Source organism: Patella vulgata, chromosome 1 (assembly GCF_932274485.2).
Source record: "Patella vulgata chromosome 1, xgPatVulg1.2, whole genome shotgun sequence".
NCBI lineage: Eukaryota > Metazoa > Mollusca > Gastropoda > Patellidae > Patella > Patella vulgata.
In genome coordinates, this window is record NC_065879.2 from 79,531,243 (window position 1) to 79,552,690 (window position 21,448).

A 21,448-nucleotide genomic window follows, 5' to 3' on the forward strand; every position below is an offset into this window, starting at 1 on the left:
TGGTTTCGTTTTGTTGATTTTATCAATTTATTTTCTTCAGTACGGAGATTGTTGTATATTTGTCTATTTATTTCAATTTTACAATTTCTCCATATTTTTTCCGCTGATCGCTTTTTATTTTTTATAACTAATATGTCCTTCGTAAACCATTGCTTGTTTGGACGTTTTGTCAATAGTTTTGTTTGTTCAGGAGCATGTTTGTCAAATATTGTAGCCAATTGTTTGTCATATTCCGAAATTTGATCATCCAGATTACTTAGTTTGCTAAAATGAAAGAAAACGTCATTAATGTCACTTCTAAAACTATCTATATTTATGTTCTTTGTATTCCTAAAAATCAGTCTTTCTTTTACACTGCCAGGTTTGTTGAGCTTAAGGGAGGCAAAAACACTGTAATGATCGGAGATACAGTGATCAAGAACGTTTGTACCGGCTATTATGTCATCAATATCTCTTGTAATAATTAGATCCAGAGTGTGGCCCTTTCCGTGAGTAGGAACTTGCACATGTTGTGTAAGGTTATATGAAGATAAAATATTGAGAAACTGAACAGATTGGCTATCACTGACATTGTCAATATGAAAATTAAAATCACCAACTATTAATAAATGACCTGTTGATGTCACTAAATTTTGCAGTAATTCAGAAAATTCGGCTATAAATTGATCAAATGTAACTTTGTTTTTAGGAGATTGTGGAGGACGATATATAGATACAAGTCTAATATGTTCACTTTTGGTCGACAGTAATGTGTGTAATATTTCAAAAGTTTGTCTCATTTTATTTCAGTTCAATTGTCAAACTGTTTAACAGTTTGTGTCTATGAAGCATGGAATTAGCCCCATTTTGATGTATCACGCATATACAGATTACAAAAATATTATATCTAACAAAGTTGTAAATATAAATAATAAACATAATCCATTTTATAAATTTCGTAATCTATTTTGATCGTAAATACAAATAACAAAGAAATAACCCATTTTATAAAATTCGTAATCTAGTTTGGTTTTAAATACAAATTACAAACATAAACTATTTTATGCAGTTCGTAATCTATTTTGGTTGTAAATCCAAATTACAAACATAACCAATTTTATAAAGTTCGTGATCTAATTTCGTTGTAAATACAAATTACAAATATAACCAATATTATAAAGTTCGTAATCTATTTTGGTTTTAAATACAAATTACAAACATAACCCATTATATAAATTTCGTAATCTATTTTGGTTGTAAAAGTACAAATTACAAACATAACCAATTATATAAAGTTGGTGATCTAATTTCGTTGTAAATACAAATTACAAAAATAACCAATTTTATAAAGTTCGTAATCTATTTTTTTTTTAAATACAAATTACAAACATAACCCATTTTATGCCGTTCGTAATCTATTTTTGTTGTAAATCCAGATTAAAACATAATCCATTTTATAAAGTTCGTAATCTATTTTGGTTGTAAAATACAAATTACAAACATAACCCATTTATAAAGTTTGTAATTTATTTTTGGATATAAATACAAATTACAAACATGACCCATCTAATACAGTTCGTAATGTCTAATTTGAATAAAATACTGATAACTATTTAGAGACATCTTATAGACGCAATTGCAAATATATGTAATTTGACAAAGATGTAACTTGAAAAAGTTGTAATGTATTTATGACGTCTAATATAAATAACATACTTATAAAAAAAATACAAAAATAATATATGCAATATATTTCGTAATCTATTATTAAAACTTGATGCAACTAAAATACTTATAACAGATTCAAAATATATAAAACTAAATGATTTGCGAATTAAGGTCCCATAAAATAATCCTTCACAGTTGTTATTAAGTATAAGAGTAGACCGTAGCGCTGCTGTGCGGGTAATAATTCCCTCATAACACACTGCATGGCATATGTCTAATCGGAGCAGAACAGAAGGACGCTAAACCCCATTTCATTGCATTAATGTTGCATTTATCATTTGTTTAAATGGAGAAGTCACATATATATTTTTGAGAATGAAACTGGTTAATTATGTTTGATCGAGATTTGCCAGGCCTGACAGATGAATTTAAATTACGAGTAGGAGGAAGCGTCGCTGTCCTCCTGTCAGGGCAAAATTTACTTCATAGCACTGCATGACGTGTGCATGTCGATATTACCCCGGTTGATGCTGGAACATTAAACCCCATCTTTTATTTCATTTCCTATTAATCAGCTGATCTATTTATAAACTCATCGAAGTCTTGTATGTAACACACTCATACGTCAACCGTCTGAATAAATAGAGACTTTTGGCAAGCGGAATCTTTTCCATCCGTATCACGTATCCGTATCGTCACGTGATAGGTTGTGTCAATATAGTTTTAGAGTTTTGGCAGATTTTCGTACCGCGTACGTATGAGTAGCTGAGTTGAGCTTAGTCCCATTACAGCATGATGGCAGTTATCTACCAAGATCAACATCAGTACTAGTCAAGTGCCTGACCTACAAATTCCTGAAGGGAGCAAAGTCGCTCAACAGTCGCTGAGTTATGTAAAAATTAAAAAAAAATTAGTGTCGAATCTTATTAAAAAAAATCTTCGAATTCAACGGCAATTTTTGGTTTCACTAATGTATCATTTCAGAATGTATACCCTTTTTACAGATGGCACGGTCCCGCCTCCCTAAATTTAGCAGGTAGATCAACCAGCATGCAGACAGGCATATAGGAAAAATATGAAAATTCCGCGAAAAGCTAATAAAAAATAATGATTAAATTCCAGTCTTTATCATGGTTAAAATCACATCAAACGCTACGGCACAGCATTTTAGTGTCTAAAAGTAGCATGACCTTTTCCGTATGAAAGCTGTTCGATACGTGCTGCCGTATCCGTATGAGAAATACACATGCCATGATGACGTCACAGGCAAAATCAATACGGATACGCGATAGGGACCAGGGGCCTGTTTCACGAAATTTTAACTAAGATAAAATCCAAATTTTAGTAATTTGATTGGATAATATTAGACTGATTTTAGTGCTTAGCCAATCAAAATTGAGGTATCTACTAAAATTTGGATTTTATCTTTAGTTAAGATTTCGAGAAACAGGGCCCAGGACTTTACGATTGCCAATTATGTTATATGTCATGCAGTGTAGAAAATCAGAATAATAAAGAAGAAATAAAATAACGGTATAATTCTAATTATCTTGTATAGTACAAGTTGATAGGAGACTTTAGATATTTTTCAACACACGTTATTTTAGAGTGTACACATTGAAAATAGACTTCAGATATTTTTCAACATAAGTGTACAAATCAGACTTTAGATATTTTGCCCATTTACAATTGTCCTCGACGGTTTCTCGACCCAAGCTTGCATTTTCTTTATTTGTATAGGTAACACATAAATAAAAAACTTCATAGTTCTAATACTTTTGAATAATTTAATTAATCAGTAAAATTAAAGTTATGTGGGTATGTGTGGGTTTGGTAGAAACCCTTTCCATGGTTGTAACTGAAAATAAAAAAAAATAAATATCATTTTAACACTTGTCAAATGTAATAATTCTAAACAGAGAATAAGGAAAACTGTACAATAAATAAACAATCAGGACAGAAACAGTAACATAAAAATGAAATGGGATGGGTTTAAAGTCTAGCTTTTCTGCATCGAATCGACTTTACGAAGACGGGGGTATGCCATACAGTGTGCTCTGAAGAAAGTTTTGACAGGACAGCTGTTGTACCGCTTATCTCGAATTCCAACTGTCGAGGGTTCTTTTTTAAAAGTTTACACCAACATGTACACAGGGCGCGAACGACTAGACAATGTCGTTGCCAGACCCTCATCTTGCAGCTACTGACAAGCAAAACAACACTGGAAAATTCCGATGAACTTTCCCGACCAACAGCGGGACCTCCTAGTTAGCTAGCCAGCGTCCTACCCATTGAGCCACCGACGCTACTGTCAATAAATTTTGATATCTGATAAACTTACCTAGGATAGAAAGATAGTGGAAGTGATCTGTTTGATCTTTGATCGTAAATCTTCTCGTTAGAACTGGACCTGTAAATAAAAAGGAGTATCGATTACCTCCCTTTATTTTACGAAATCCTCAAAACGTGTTATATTCTTGATCAACCCAGTCTATATTGTCATCGTTTCATCTGAGACCTATGTAACAAGGAGTTGTATTTTAATCGCTCTACATTTAAATACTGTTATATGGGAAAACAAGCACTGGTTTATTATGTACAAGCACGACGTTCCGATAAGTATACCCGTGTCGTTATTAAGCCCATATAACTGTGTTAGTTTTGTTACGTTCCTAATCGTTAAATATCACAAATAGGTTTCGCTCTACTTTACATTAGTTACCATAATATATGGGATGGAGTGAAATGGAAGATGTCTGTTTTTAATTAGCCCTTCTGATTGTCATGCAACAATCCAGGCCATCTTATGGATAAAACACCCCAATACCACACTAAGTTTGCAAACAAAATGATAAAAAATAACACAAATATATGATAATGCGAATTTATTTCAAATAAATAGTCCATGTGACAGGCAGATATTCATTACCAATTTGATGAATTGGTTTAACTATGATTTTCAGTTAGCCTTAGGTCTAAAGTGTCCAAAATAGGTTGATGGACTTCCGGGTCACTTTGCCAAATGTCAGTTTGGCGGCCATCTTTAAAAAAATGGCCGCCGTTTTTTTTCTTATTTGAAATAGTGCGAGTCGGGGAAGCCTTCATAACTCCTCAACAGTTTCACCTATATGGATATGTAATATATCTCAAAATGTTCATAATATAATTCTGCATCTGCTGGTATATGATATATGTTGTTTAATCAATACTATCAGTTTTAAAATAAAAAATTAATCTGAAAAAAGCAACATTTTCGATTTTTTTTTTCATGTCTGTTCGTATGTTTACCCATATAAGCCAAATTATCTGTTTGGTCAACTTAAGTGATTGAATAGATATCAGAAACATTAATCATAAAAAATAATCTCAAATATGAGTGTCCCAGATCCAAGATGGCGGAAATTCAAAATGGCGACAAAATTTCCTAAAATGGCCAATATGCCAGATAATAGTCATTTCATTGTTTGATATGACATGTACTATCCAATGAGCTTACAATTAAAGATTCATTACGTAAGATTTAGATAAAGAGCTAGCCATTCTTGCTACAATAGTTCGAAAATAGATAATGTAAAATGAATAATTTGACAATTTCATTCAAATTACTCTATTGCAAGCGAAGATATTAGCCTTTGAAGGTTTGACAAGACACGTGCAATAATTTCAACAACTGTACTGGTTGCTCGAAGCTAAGTCTCGCTCCTCCATTTTTAGATTAAATCAAAATATGACTGATACGTTCTAATTTATTTAATATCGGAGAAATCCGATGCCATCGAGAGTTGATTATGGCCTGGGTCAGTTAATTAATGTCTAAATAATAATATAGAAAACATTTCAGGCCTAAAGAAAGACCTGCAATAGGCAGATTTAGCTCTTGCACAATGTTTGTTTAATCTAAACAAAGAGTTTTAAAAATCCAAGATGGGGAAAATTCAAAATGGCGGTCAGAATTTCCATAACATGAATGACTGTTTTATATAGCTTATAATGTCTCTTTTATAAGGTTTTCAGAGTCACTGAACATGAATAAAAACTCAAAAATAATGCTGAAAATGATGTTAATGATACTGCTAAAAATGACACATCCTATGCGACCCCCCCCCCCACACACACACACCCCATAAACAATACAATGGGGCATAATATGGAATTGATTATTTTGGATCTCACAGATCACAAGACATTTCACCAAAATAGTGAGTCATTTTAATTTCATCTACTATGCCTTTGCACCATTTTAAGCCGCATTGAGAATTATTTATGATATATCCAGTTGTTAAGAATTTAAGATCTCTTATTCGTTCAGAAATGGTAATGTGGTCCGTTTATATTAACGCCTCTATGCCCGACAACTTTTGTCGTATAGTCTAGTAGGCCTGCAACCAAAATTTTTAGCTTGCTTAGAAACACAGTTCCGCTACAAGGTCCTCCCTATTAAACAAACTATACATATTTGGAAAGCTTATACCACCAGGAACACAAATCCAATTAAAATATTTTAAGGCCAGATGAAAATTGTGATAATTGTCAAGTAAATGTTATATTTATACTAACAATTGTGAAGTTGACATAAAATTACACATATGATACCTAGGATAGGACAGGCTTATCTTTGCTCCGTGAGGTGAACGACAGGGTTCTCTACAACCAGACTTGAAATTTCTTTTGAAAAACTGACTGTAATTTAAATGGTACTTTCTAGAGTATATCCTGGTGTTTTTAGCTTATGCATATATCTTAATAATTCATCAAAAACGACATAAATTCATAACTACGCGAGAACATTGACTAGTTTAGGGACCCCCGAAACTACCATACTCCTTTTGAGTGTCCATCCCTGAAAAGGGAGGCAAAAGATATGATGTTAAAACGATAATTCATATATTATTTTACAGTTATATATATAAAAAAAATGTCTCCTTTTTATCCAATGGACAATTTATTGTTAGTTCATGTAGAAAGATATGGTGCTTATAAACGTGTTGCAAATTTCCGTATTACATGGTAGACTTCAACGTATCATATACACAATAGGTATTTATTTTACAAGTATAAAAAATGTTTCCGTTTTATCGAATGAACAATTTATTGTTAATTCGCGTGGAAAGATATGATGTTAAACATGTTACAACTGGTATATTAGTCGAGTTTTTTACATTTTACAGAAAGTTTACGTTTAATCGAAAATTCCAATAAACAATTTATTTTTAAGTTGAAGGGAGTGTCCTACAGGTGGTAGACCATATTAAATGCTGCTTGAATGTGTATTTTCATAAACTTTGTATGCATATAGATTATTATACTGAAGGTTCGTCTGGATAGAAAATAAGATTTCGTGTGAAACAGGTGTCCTAGAAAAATGGGTTCACTAACATCAAATATCTGGTTCTACAAATTGTATTTGTCCCTTCTAAGCTAATACCTGTGCGGAACAAACCTTTCCGTTTCATCGAAAATTCCAATAAATAATTCAATTTTAAATTCAGTGGCTACGAAAACCCTATACATGATATATCATAAGCCCTACCTTGCATGATACTATAATAATAATAATAATAATAAAAACTTTATTTAATGAGGCAACGTATTTAGTTTGCAATAAAACTAATCTTCCATAGGTCCCTCCTAAGCTACAAAGACATATATACATGTAATATCAGGATAAATTTAAAATCATTAGAAATGCAATAGCATTTTAAAGTGGGAAGTTTGATAAGTCACTCCCAAACTTCAAAACATATACATTATACAAGTAGAAAATAGGAAGAACACTATAATTACACACAAAATAAAATAGAATGCAGTTGCAAGTTAAAAATAATAAGTATGTCATCAGTTGAATATTATGGTTCCTTCAGTGTGCAAAATAAATGACTTTTCAGTTTAATCTTAAAATTTTCAACATTTTTACACATCTTTATATCAAAAGGCAGATTGTTCCATAAAAGACATGCAGAATAATGAAAAGTACGTTTCATGGATTCTTTTTTGCAATTTTGAAGAAAAAGAGATTTACTGGTCTGTGAACGGAGCAAGATATCGGTTTTGGAAACAAGAGATTTTTCAATAAAATAGAAATTTAGATAAAGTGGAGTATTAAATGTAATAATTTTGAATGCTAAGACAATTTTATTGTAAAGAATCCTCTGTGTAAGGGTAAGCCAACCGAGTTTAGTAAATAAAGAGGTGGACGGAGTTTCAATCAGTGCATCAAGAATAGTTCTTGTTGCCCTCTTTTGTAATTTTAAAAGAATGTCTAATCTACTTTTGGTAGCATTTCCCCAAATAATAGAGCAATAATCAAATATTGGTAGTATGTAACTGTTATAAAACAAAATTCCTGTCTCGTAAGGTAAATGATCTTTTATCTTATTTAGGAGAAATATTTTTGATGCAAGTTTTTTTAGACATATCTGCTATCTGTGCTTCCCAATTAAGGTCTTGATCAATTTGAATTCCAAGTAATTTTGCGGTAGTAACCGTCTCAATTTTCTCACCATGGAGTGATAAAGTTAGGTTTTTCTGATTTCTTTTGTGTTTTGATGAAATCAGCATTGATTTTGTTTTCGAAGGATTGATTACCATCCCATTGTTTTCACATCATTTAGCAACCAAATAGAGATAATTTTGGAGATTATTGGCGATGGATTAAATATCTTTGTGTGAACAATGCAGGGTACTGTCATCAGCAAACAAATCTATCTGACTTGATTCAATATTGAGTGGGAAATCATTTATAAAAATAAGGAATAGGAGAGGACCCACGATCGACCCTTGTGGAACCCCGCATTTGACTGTAGTAATTGAGGAGGTAATTGATCCTAAACATACATTTTGCTTCCGTGAGTCAAGATATGATTCAATCAAAATTTGTGAATTATTATCAAATCGATAAAGATGTAGTTTTTCAATAATAAGCTTATGATCAATGAGATCAAATGCTTTGCTAAAATCAAGATACACTATACCACTCATCGCACCATTATCGATAGCATCAAGCCAATTATCTGTCATTCGGATCGGTGCAGTAGCACATGAATGATCTGATCTAAATCCAGATTGGTAAGCATAAAGAACATTGAAGGTTTCCAAATAAGTTTGAATTTGAGTGCTCAAGTGCCTTTCGAATATCTTTGAAATTGTGGGGAGAATTGAGATTGGCCTATAATTGTTCGGATCATCATTAGCTCCCTTGCGGTCATTTTGGACATCGGACAAAACCCCAACCGAAAATGACGTCACAGAAGTGACATAATCTCAAAATTGTCTTTAGGGACAAATTTTGACACAGAAACAACCCGTCCCCAAATATCGTTTTGATTGTGACACACTAGCTAAAAGTTCACTAAGTTTGTGCCCTGCCTCGCCGACGTTCAACATTTTAAATTTGACAGTCTACTTACGACTTTTGTTGAGTTTGCGGCCACCGCAGCTGTAGTAGTAAACTTATAAAATAAATCATGAAAACCTGGGAAAATAAAAATGCCAAAAGGTTGCTTTTTCCAGAATAATCTGTTGATTTGGAAAATATATGATTCATTCAACAACAAGAATCATATAGCACCAGAAGAAGCATTTTCTTGTGAACATTGTGAGCCACATTCCATATCCATAGGTCGATCTTTTCAGGAGCTATGAAGGTTTCCCCGATGCGCTCAATTTCAATGAAATAACGGCGGCCATCTTTAAAGATGGCCGCCAAAATGCAATTTAGCAAAGTAACCCGGAAGTCCATCAACCAAATTTCAACACTTCAGCCACCAGGCTAACTGAAAATCATGGTTGAATTTATTCATCAAATTGGTAATGATGTTCCAAAATCCCAGGTCTGTCACATGGACTAAAATACATATGTGTATTTTATTGTATGGTGCTCAAACTTGCCTTTTTTCTAGCATTATTTATTGCTTTCAAAATTGTTGTTTGTGCTATGTGCATAGGTTTATCTTTTGTAATTGTGTATAATGCGTTCCCCCTGCACGTTCTATTACCATTCAAAGTTAATGAGTTTATACAAATTGTAACACCGTTTCGGATTTCAGTCGCTCTGTATTATTACATTACATACAGATGGGGTAGATCTATTCCTTAAGGTCACCTCCAGATTTCGTCAAGGTCGCTGAGATGTAAATAAGGTTAAGGCACGTGATTGTTTACTAGATTGTGGGTTAGGGTTAGGGTTATGGCTAGGTCCAGGGTTAGAGTTAGCACTAGTCCTGTTTACATCGCGGGACCTTTGGCCAAATCTGGTGGTGGCCTTAAATAGATCTAACCATACATACACCCATGTTCCTGAAGCAACGACTACGAGTTTCACAACATCTGGCCGTTGCTTGTTTACTTCACAATTCTCGAACTTATAGCTAAGTTATCTACAGACACGTGAGCAGCAGCGTCCAATCAGAGGTTGTGACATCGCGACCTCCACGGAAACCTTGACATTGAATGAACCTTCAACTTTGCAACTCGATTATCACAGGTAGACCTTTTAGCTTGTAAGCGCGAGACTTGGTATTCGCGACGATCGAGGAATCTGATAGGCTCACAAGTTGGGCTTATACCCAATCGAAATTAGTGCCGCAATATGTAGGGTATTACGTGAAGGCCTTGATAAGATGTACGTAGTTAAAGCGAGATCAAGCCTTCTATTGAAGATGACATACACCCTGAATCCGCCCCAATATTACCCACCTGTCATCGTGTCCATTACGTCGCTTACAGATTATAACTGCTACTAATATAATCAACGTCGGCACCAGTACAGCTGTAATAATAATGGCTGTTATCGCCCATGGTCTTTCAAGCTAAAATACAAAAAATATAAATATTTCCAGCACGTGTTCTTTTGGGTCATTATCATAGATAATAGCCACATAACGTCACATACATACATACATTTTAGGGGTTTAGGTGGTTGAATAATCTAAGGCATCCGCTTTAGATCATGTGGCGAGGGTACGATTCTCTGCTTGTACGTGACAATGAGTAGAGTTGCCTATCTACCCGCGTGTTTTTTCCAACGGGTCCACCGGTTCCCCTCGCTGCTAAAGGCCCCTACGCGCAAGCTAATTATTTAAAGAAAATAAACCGAATTACATAATTTGTGTCGGGTGAACGTTAAACCCCATTTCTTTTTATACTGCATATCTCCAGAATCTAGGTATAAAGACCCACGAAGTTCAACACTGTCAAAGACATAAGATGTCCAAAACATTAGTATAGAATTAAGATTTTTGACAAATGATTCGCTAAAGTGAAAGTAAACTTACAAGTGGCAGGCTATCGTTAGAATCTGTAACAGTATTACTGGTTGTCGTCTTTGGATCTACAACGGTAGGTTTCGTCGTTAGACTCGTTGGTATTTCGGTTATAGTTTTTGCTTAAAATAAAAAAAAAATAATTATAGCAGCCATAACCTTAACGACGAAAAACATAAAGATTCGCCCAAAAATCATACATTTTCAGAATACTTACTGTAATATAACAATAACATAACAAACAAAATGGCCCCAAAACAGAGTTCTGTGACACCCCATTAGTTCCGGAACAAAGGTGCGTTAAATAATTAATTTATCAGAAAAATATACCCCTGCATAAAAAATTCAAAATATAAAAAATTAAAACGAAAAACGATTAAATAAACCTACCTGGAATGTACACATGCACTGTAAGAGCAGAATTGACCAGTTTCTGCCCATCAGAAACACTAAACTCTATAATATAACTCTCATTAGCTGAAAAGCTGTCTCCTAATTGGACAAATACGTCATTTGCTAAAGTAAAAGTAGAAAGGAGAATTGTTAAACTAAATATCATGGAAAATATACATTGTGTAATTAGCGAAGTAATTATACTAATGTGCTGTTATTTGACAATATATGGTTGTTATTTGATAATATTGAGTAGTATTTGGTAGTATTGGGTTATTATTTACTTGCTTTTGGTGACATAGGAAGGCAAATGGAACAGCCAAACATCTGTATGACATTTGATATACAATTGACGCGATATAACTTTCTATTTTTGAAAAAAAAAATAAATGATATATCCATTTTGCATCATTATGTTGTAGTATTGGGTAGTATGTGGTGATATTGAGGTGGTATTGGGTAGTATTAGGTAAATAGTCCCACCCAAGCCGGAACAAAGTTCGTCGATTTCCGGGAACAATCAGATATATTTATAATAACAAGCTACATTGTGTATTTTATCTTTAACATTGACACACTAAAGACACAGCCTCGGATGTCAAAAGGTAATATGAAGTGTTTCAATTTAATGTTTGTTTGAGTGTAATCACATGGAACTTACTGATGCTTCCTAAACCGAACTTGGATTGTGATGTAATCAAGCGCAGTGTTAAAATATCACCAGGATTAGGATCAGTCGTCTGGACAGTGAATATAGCATCTCGTGGACGCGTGTCGGATGGTATAGTGACAGTACTGGGAAGGTTAGTAAAACGAGGAGGAAGGTTCATGAAGAGACTGATCACAGCCGTGGAAGTCTGTCCTCCAATAGATGAATCTTGTACAATAACGGTTAAATTAACCTGAAAAATGAAATGAAAGAAGTTATTCCTAATCACAGAAACTTTATTGGGACACACAGAGTGCCTGATAGCTTCAGTGAACTAGGGTTAGGGTTAGGCTTAGGTCAGTCATTTACAGTATCATTTACAAGGTAATCTTTAATAATAGTTTTGCTGTACAAATATGAAATATGACGTCATAAGAAGTATCAATTTATTGATATAAAACACCAATGTTATAATTCAAAACAAGAATGACGCCAGACAATGACAGCTGTCTAGTCGTTCGGATGGTACGAAAAATCGAGTTCCCGTGTATACATTGGCGTGCACGTAAAAGATCCCTTGGCAGTTGAAATTCGATGTAAAACAAAATATCCGTCATAGCACACTGTATGGCGTATGTCCGTCTTCATTAGCAGAGCAGAACAGTAGGACATTAAACCCTTTTTCATTGCATTTATAATACAAAATGTATATTACCTGTTTAGGAAGTAGTGGTGGGTTTGTAGCGAGCCTAATTGCACCTGTGGTGGGATTAATGGCAAAATATTGAGCATACGTTGTCGAAGCTAAACTGAACAGTTTACTAGTCGGGTCGTTGATGTAGGGTATGAGTGTTTGTGTCAAATCATCTCCCAACTGAAATAAGAATGTTACAATTGTCCCATTACATTTGCGTTTGTCTTCGATTGCCTTTAAGGATAGATTGTACTATACCCTATACCCTTGAGGATCCATTGTACTGTATTGTATTTATGGAAAAATGCCACAACACCTGTTTTTGATTGCCCTTGTGAATAAAATGCAACAGTACCAGGATCGATGGCGCTATAACTTATTTATTTATGATACAGCACCAGTTTTGAAAGACTATTAATTGTAATAACAACCCATTTTGGGATTTATAAGGGAATATTAATTCATATATTTATGGTTGGTGCAAAGTGGGTGGAATTAAATCTGTTCGATCCCTGCATTGGCCGAGAAAGTTCATCGGGATTTTCCGACGTGGTTTCCCCCTTGTCAGTGGTGCAGGACGGAGGCCCTGACAAGGGCAGCTTTCTGGTCGATCGGATGGCACGAAAAACCGAGGTCCCGTGTATACATTGGCATGCACGTAAAAAGTTTCCCCCATAGGACATGGTATGGCGTATGCCCGTCTTCATTAGCCCAATCGGAGCAGAACAGTAGGACGTTAAACCCCATTTCATTTCATTTCATTTTGGAATTACATCCTATTCTATTTTTATTATTTCAGCTTTAGCACCTTTCATTCTGAAAAACATGAGAATTACATTCTTAGACAATTCTAACCTTAGCGTCACCAATAATAAAACTGTACAACGATTGATTAAATTTAGGTGGTTCGTTGACATTAGATAATCTAACTGTCAGATTGACTGGTTTAGAAGAAACTGCGCCATTATTGGCTGTTATTGTCAGGTAGATTAAAGTTGGTAAGGATTCATAATCTAGCACAGCTCCATTGGTAACGTATACATCACCATCTGTAATAAAATATGTTATAGATATACACAACTTATACAAAATGTAAATCCGTACTAAAAAAATACGTCGCTTTGTCAAAATTTTGGATAGGTATCTGACAATTTTTGCAATTCAATGAAACAACGTACTAATAGTTAAACGTTGGTAGTCGGGTAAAAATTTATGTCGGTATTCAATTTTTGTTTTATTTATGGAACTTACCATTATTTATAGCAAACAGATCACCCGTGTTTAAATGTTGTAACTGGAAGGAAAGGGGGCTGGTAACTGCATTGCTTGTTGTAACTTTAAAGACGATAGTTTGTGATTGAACGTTTTCTGCTATGGTGATTGTCTGTGGTAGATTGGTAATAAGTAATTCACGAGAAGCTGTTGTAGTAGTCGGGACTAATGTAGTGGTTACTAAAACATAAAAGTATTGAAATTGTTCCTATCTGTAGAAATTGATAACTATGAAAAGAGAGAGAACGAGGGAGAGGGGGAGAGATAACTATACTGATAGTGATAACTATGTGAAGAGAGAGAGAAGAGAGAGAGAGAGAGAGAGAGAGAGGGAGGGTGGGGGGGATTAACGTCCTCTCGAAACAAACTCGACACATGTGCATGCGGGGAATCGAAACCACACCACTTGACTCAATGACAAACCGTATAATCTAACGCGAACGTGTTAAACCACTGGGCTACCCAACTACCCCAATATAGCGGGCACGAATATGTTTACAATGCTATGAATGTGCTGAACTGATGGTGGTGGTGGTCCTCCTGCTACATAAGACTAGTCATGCTTATGATTGTACTGTTTCTTATTATGGACGCCGGAGGCTCCTGGGGGGGGGGGGGGGGGTTGGATGGCCGAATGGTTAGCACGTGCGTGCTGTATCATAAGACCTGTCATTGGGTCAACTGGCGTGGTTTCGAATCCCCGGTTGTACGTGACAAGGAGTAGGGTCGCCTGTCCAACCTCGTGGGTTTCCTCCCACTGCTAAAAAATCACCAGATGTTAGTCCCGAAATGACCTAGTTTGTGTTGAGTGGACGTTAAACCCCATTTCTCTCTCTCTCCGAGGGCTCATATAGATCACAAAGTAGGGAGTTGGCGTCTAGTCGTATTGATTTGACGACACATAGATCCCACTTAGAATCCGTTAAAGAGTAAGCGGACACGCCACCGTCCAGACTAAAGTTCCCTCATAGCACACCACAGAAAAGTTATACGTTAAACCCAATTTCATTTCCTTTTATGCTTTCTGACAATGTATTAATTAATTATTTACCTTGGGGATCTTGGTACACAAGTATGTTAAGCTGAGCTGTAGTAGTAACTTTACCATCACTAAGTGTACACTGTAGAACATGTCCTGGGATACTGACTAGACCAAGGTATTTTAACTCACCATCTGAAACATTGCCCAGTAGTGTTAAGCGAATTGACAGTGAATAAAACTAATTGTTTCCAAGGAAATATACCAAGCTCTTTTCCCAATTCCCGTTTGGTTTAAACTAAAACACTTCATTGAAACGGTGCAGGTAATGGCGGTCACAAGACACAAGACTTAAAATAGCTGATTGTTTCCAAACATTAACTATCTAATCTGTTTCATAGAGGTATTGTAATCGCAATGCCCCTGTTTAAGATAACTGGCCTTATATAAGTTCAAATCCCTTCTAGATGTGACGTCAAACCACGCTGCGTCGACCATTGGCACTATAGCCCGTGTAATGTTTACACAACATGGACTGGTCCGGGCAGGATGGTGCCTTTTAATAATTTTATATATACTCATTTACACTAAATAAGAAATATTTTTATCCGGATATACTTTTAATAAAAAGTTAATATTTAGAGCTCATTAACCCGCACCGATGTCATCCCATTCAGTTATATTAGCGGCCTAGTGAATATTCACTGCCGATCAGTGTGGAAACTATCGAGAGCGCTTTCTCTGTTCCCTCTTGAACCTTACCGAAATATTAAAAAAAATAATTTGCTTAAACTTAAAGAAATCCTTGAACCCATGCAGCATCAAGACTTAAAGTGACTCCCCCCACACACAGAGAAAGACTCAAGAATATCTAGTCTTTATATTGAGTCTGACTGAGCCCCATGAACATATTGTAAAACTACTTACTAATCTGGTTGAAACTAAATGAATTGCTGGAGACCGTGTTGGTAAACATTCCATTAAGAGTTAGTGTATCCAAAGAGTCTGGATCACTAAAACTAACCGTAAAAACGACGGTACCAGCGGGAGTGTCTGGTGAGATCTGTACCTCCTTGGGTAGGTTGGTAAACATTGGGACTTGATTCACATTGCTGATACTGAGAGTGATCTTTCCCGTACTGAAACCTAGTCCTGTGTCCCTTACCAGTACATCTAGTGTCACTTGATTGGGGGCGCGATTTGGGTCTGTATCGTAATCTGCACTAAATCTAATCGCACCAGTAGATTGGTCAATGCTGAATCTGTCGGAGTTGGTGCCAGGAACTAAGGAAAATGTAAATTGTTCGTTTGCATCCTCGTCTATGATGTATGTGATTAAGGATGGCACTAGTATCTGACCTGCCTGAAATACATTAAACACAGGGGACGTGTATAGATGGGAACCACGAGATCGGAATCTCACATCAGTCTGTCCTGAGTCCAACTTCCGTTGTGATAAGGGGAGTCAGTCTCTCAATCGTGGTCCTACGGAGGTGAAAATGACACAAAAACAAGGCAAATTTTGGTAGAGCACCTTATAGACTCCTTGGTAGTCGCTGAATTGATTACCAACCCCAACCCCTACCACCACTATCGAATAAATGAAATGAAATGAAATGGGGTTTAACGTCCTACTGTTCTACTCCTAAACTGGGCTAATGAAGACGGGCATACGCCATACAGTGTGCTATGAGGGACATTTTGCCCGGGCAGCGGCACTACGGCCTACTCTTATATCGAATTCCAACTGCCAAGGGATCTTTTACGTGCACGCCAATGTGTACACGAAACCTCGGTTTTTCGTCCCATCCGAACGACTAGACAGCTGTCCTTGTCAGGCCCACCGTCCTGTATCACTGACAAGGGGAAACCACGCTGGAAAATCTGGATGAACTTTCTCGGCCAATGCAGGGATCGAACACCCGACCTCCAGGCTAGCGAGCCAGCGTCTTACCCACTAAGCCACGTGATCCCCCACTATCGAATAGAACTGAATGTTAATCTCGTTAAATGTAAAAGTTAGAGTTGATGCTCAGACAATGTTCATTATCAGTTGTCTCCCTCCCAAACCCGATATTATTGGGTCGGGAATCGTTAACTTTAATCAATGTTCACATCATTCTGCACTGATCAATTTTTATCCACGAACAAGATTGTGTTTAACCTGTTGCATTGTAAACCTAGATACTTAAAGGAGCTAAATCGCTATTTTTTGGCACCTAGAAATGGGCACAAATGAGGCGCAACGCATATAACAACGTAATATGGATGTATATAAACTGATTTATATTCAACTGTTTCTGTTTATACTGTAATATCTAATGAGTTATGTTCGGCGAAATACGCGAATTAAATGGCAGTCTTTGACGTCTTGTTATTCCAGTCTACACCGGTAGTATTCTCCTACATAAGATATGTTTAACCTCGTTCGTCGAGTCGCTCATTACAAATGACACTCGCAAGTATTCTGACATGCGGTTCTGTGTGTCAAGTTTAAAGTTCTCATTATGTCTTAAATATTCGATATCAGAAGCCTATCTTTTCACGGAAAAATCACAACATCAATTTTGATTTAAATTGACCAATAAGTCTTGTTTGCAATGTCGAAGATGATACTGGTTAAAAAGTTGGCTACTTTAAGACAAGTATGATGATTACATAGTCAATAATAAAGATGGTTACCTTCCCTTCATTAACAGTAAAAGAAAACTGTGATGGGTTAAATCTGGGTGCTTCATTTACATTTATTAGTTGTATGGTCAGATTAGCTGGTGTGGAATAAAGCTGACCATCAAAAGCTCTGATAGTCAAATAGAAAATTGATGGTAAACTTTCATAATCTAAAATAATTCCACTTTTTACAGATATTACTCCGGCTAAAATAACAAAAAAAATAAAAAGTAATAGAAACCTTAACGTGGGATCACACAGATCCTCAAGGTTTTCAGAGCTAATACAGAAAGGGGTAACGCTGAAAGGTTAGTAAGAGTTCAAAAGGTGTTTCACAGATGCAATTCCACCTGAAGTAGCAGCAAACAGTTACAGTGGTACATCAGTCTTACCTAGAACATCTCCAGCGTAAAAGGAAAACACACATTGGATTTAGCGTGGATCAATTTAAAAATTCAAATGTTGATTCCTGTGCTGTCAATCCCTATGAGCAGCATCAACACAACCGGATAAGCCCCTAAAGGTATAGTTTCCCACCGTGACTGATTGTGTATTAGGCGGCCGACATAGGTCAGATATTTTGGACCACACATCCACAGGCAATAAGCTCATGTTTTGGTACGCTGATGGCTTTTACACCATGAGGTCAGATATTTCGGACCACATGTCCACAAAAAATCCTAGCACTACTGATAGAAAACAGTTACCTTGCACAAAACAGCAAACCAGTCACTTCCCTCCCTAAAGTACTTACCGCTACTGATAGAAAATAACTGGGTTGCAGTATTAACAGCTTGCATCGTGTAGGTAATCGTATCACCGCCATCTACATCTTGGCTTGAGACAGTAAAAACTGTGGTTCCTGATGCTGTATTTTCTAGCACTTGAACTCTTTCTGGTAAATTGGTCAAAACAGGTGGCTGGTTTGTGTCATTGATTCTCACTGTTATGTTCGCCAAGTCATTCAGATTTCCTAAATCTCGAGCAACCACCGGAAGTCTAATTAATTTTGGTAAGGAAGATGGATAATCAGAAGTAAATGAAATGGCTCCTGTTGAAGGGTTGATAAAAAAATTTGGATTTGATGGAAAGATTAAAAATGTCAAAACATCGTTTTGATCCGGATCCGAAGCGAACTGTGTTAAATTGTTTATCACAACCTGGCCAGCCTGAAATGCAGAAATACGTTTTGTTACAGTTTAATCCACTTTATTCGCAGTCGGAACAATGGAACATATAAAAAAAAGATTTATACTACTGAACGTAACCGGCAAACAATATAATTTTTGTGAACAAAAACAGCATGTTCCTTTAGAGGGGCGTGGTCGAATAGTTAACGTGGGCGAGTTGGATCATATGGTATATCATTTAGTCAAGTGACTTGGGGCCGATTTCCCTGTTTCTTGTCACAGATAACTGGACAGGGGATTTCTGGGTTTCTAGTTTTCGATATATTCCCGGGGAGTTGTATTGTATTGTATTTTATTCGGAAGCCATGGTGGAATAGTGAAAACGGCAGTGGCTCATTAACCTAGAGCCTAGTTATTCAGATGGGACGACAAGCTGAGATCTCCTGTACACGGTTGCATAAGGGTGACAATAAAGTCAGTAAGTCCATTTTACTAAGAGCTTAAAATTTGAATAACAGCAGAGTTGTAACTAAAACACAATTAATCTGCAAAGTGCTGTTACTCCTTTATCATAATTAAGGATTGCGAAAAAGTAGCAATTCAGTCATGTCACAGTTCTGCCAGTCACAACAGTTGAGGTGGTGTGAGTAGAATAGTGACGTATTTTAAGTAACAAATATGTTTCAGCTGTCATGATTGGTCGAGGTATTTTTTATGCAGTCGGCACATGCGTTGTACTGTGAAATTCTCCCTTTCACTTGATTGACATTACTTTTGAAATTGAGAGAATTTAATTCCGGAACGTTCAATCGAGTATCCCCTTGATATTTCGTTTGTTTCATAATATGTTACCTTACCTTGCTTCCATAAACATTGAAGTTATATTCAGCCAGTGTAAAGACTGGTGCTTCGTTGACATTCTGTAGGTTAACAGTTAATATACCAGGATTTGAAAATAAATCACCATCGAAAGCTGTTATTTCTACAGTGATAACTGATGGTAAAGATTCATAATCTAACATACTGCCATCGCTAACAGAAATATCACCATCTGAAAACAGGTATACAATATCACCACAATCTAATTAAAATACAGATCTATATTTCGTTTCGATTTTTTTTTATACTTTCGATGGCCTACACTACATGAAGATCTGACCGGTTGTAGCGATAGGTCGCGGCTTTTGACCCTATGTCGTCAGACATTTGATTAACCAATCAGCATTGATGTTACTAGTGGATTACCCACAGTTCCGTGCAAAACACACTTAAAGCTCACCGTAACAGACCGTTTCAGAACACGTCAATGATGATAACAACTCTTCCAGATCATAGTGTAGTAAAGACAATGCAAGTAAAACGAAATTTTGAACTATAAAAACGAAACGAAATAGGATCTGTGTTTTAATCAGATTGATATGGCCAAGAAAACACAACTGCAGCAATCGTGGTTTGGAAAATAATTTTACATTTTTCCACAATGTAGATGGAGTTATTAATAAAAGTAACAGGAAACAGACAAAAAAATGATGGTAAAGATGATAACGGCACAAACTAAAAACAGAGATAATTCAAGGTAAGGAATCATAACAACAGAAAGACCATTAGACACCATTTGAAAAGAAAATTTTAAATGAAATGAAATGGGGGTCAACGTCCTGCTCCGACTGGGCTAACGAAGAAGGACATATGCTATACAGTGTGCTATGAGGGAAATTTTGCCCGGGCAGCGGCACTATGGCCTACTCTTATATCGAATTCCAATTGCCAAGGGATCTTTTACGTGCACGCAAATGTATACACGGGACCTCGGTTTTTCGTCTCATCCGAATGACTCGACATCTGTCCTTGTCAGGCCCTCCGTCCTGCACCACTGACAAGAGGAAACCATGTCGGAAAACCCGATGAACTATTTCGGTTAATTTGAAAAGAAAAACATGATGGTACCATCGATATTAGGCACCAAATAGTAGAAACAACACCATAGGCAAAGCAAGTTCTAGTTATATCAAGTGTTGCCATTTTTCGATAATCTAACACAAACAGATGTCAGTTTGTTCAAGAAATCTGACTGGCTGCACGGCCAATTTCCGTCCCCGTGCCCAGCTCTAATTTTAAACAGAAGTAGTAACTGGGCTGAAAGGTTTTACAACATATGATGCAATATATGGCAAGTGCTTGCTCCAAGGCTTGTATGGGACTGAACACAGAAATTAACCTAACATCCTCAGTCCGTGACCAATCTTTTAACTCTGGTATCATTCCGTTTTAAAATCAGAAAAAAAAAGAGTTTGAGGGGCCATACAAAATATTTATTTGGAACCAACTTTGAGGGAATTAGGGAATTTCGAATGGTCTGTCGGCAGATTTAGGTAGAAATATCTGTCAATTTCACCAAATTGGTACATACACAATACTTACTATCATTAATTAAGAAAAGTTGTGTAGTAAAGTTGACTGTCTCTATCATATATGTTATAGTATCATCAGGATTTAAATCTTCACTTGTTACAGTAAATATTGTACTTCCTGTTGCTGTATTCTCATCCACACTCACACTGGATGGTAAATTTGTTATCACGGGTGGTAGCTCGGCTAAATTGATGGTTATGACATAAGTTGTCGTTCCAGTTAACCCCCTTGAATCAGTCGCTATCACAACTAACGACACTTCATCGGGGAAAGTAGTTCGGTCAGTACCATATTCCACTGCGAACGAAATCTGACCATTTGACTGGTCAATTTTGAAATAAT

General features: G+C 36.1%; 1 protein-coding gene across 2 annotated transcripts; it reads right to left on the reverse strand.

The window, feature by feature from the left end:
- Positions 1-863: 863 nt before the first annotated feature.
- Positions 864-19,739, reverse strand: LOC126814163 (cadherin-related tumor suppressor). 2 transcript variants are annotated; one of them, XM_050539195.2, is made up of 14 exons: positions 19,552-19,739; positions 18,319-18,733; positions 17,577-17,770; positions 15,822-16,257; positions 14,967-15,089; positions 13,895-14,095; positions 13,499-13,692; positions 12,665-12,823; positions 11,962-12,202; positions 11,298-11,423; positions 10,920-11,029; positions 10,342-10,454; positions 3,989-4,057; positions 864-3,505 (listed from the first exon to the last, which is right to left on the reverse strand). In XM_050539195.2, exons 1-14 carry the CDS (start codon positions 19,714-19,716, stop codon positions 3,439-3,441), a joined length of 2,613 nt encoding a protein of 870 aa, XP_050395152.2. In that variant the 5' UTR covers positions 19,717-19,739; the 3' UTR covers positions 864-3,438. The 2 variants fall into 2 exon arrangements, with proteins under 2 accessions (XP_050395152.2, XP_055954305.1); XM_056098330.1 differs by lacking the exons at positions 864-3,505; positions 3,989-4,057 and adding an exon at positions 9,063-9,118.
- Between the last annotated feature and the right edge of the window lie 1,709 nt (positions 19,740-21,448).

Excerpts from the sequence above, each read along its gene's own strand:
- LOC126814163 (XM_050539195.2), bottom strand. The coding sequence starts at position 19,716 with ATGTTAGATTATGAATCTTTACCATCAGTTATCACTGTAGAAATAACA. Across the intron at positions 12,824-13,498 it reads TTATTATTGGTGACGCTAAG|TTGGGAGATGATTTGACACA; the intron begins GTTAGAATTGTC and ends TTCTTATTTCAG. Across the intron at positions 4,058-10,341 it reads CGTAATGGACACGATGACAG|GTCCAGTTCTAACGAGAAGA; the intron begins GTGGGTAATATT and ends TTTTATTTACAG.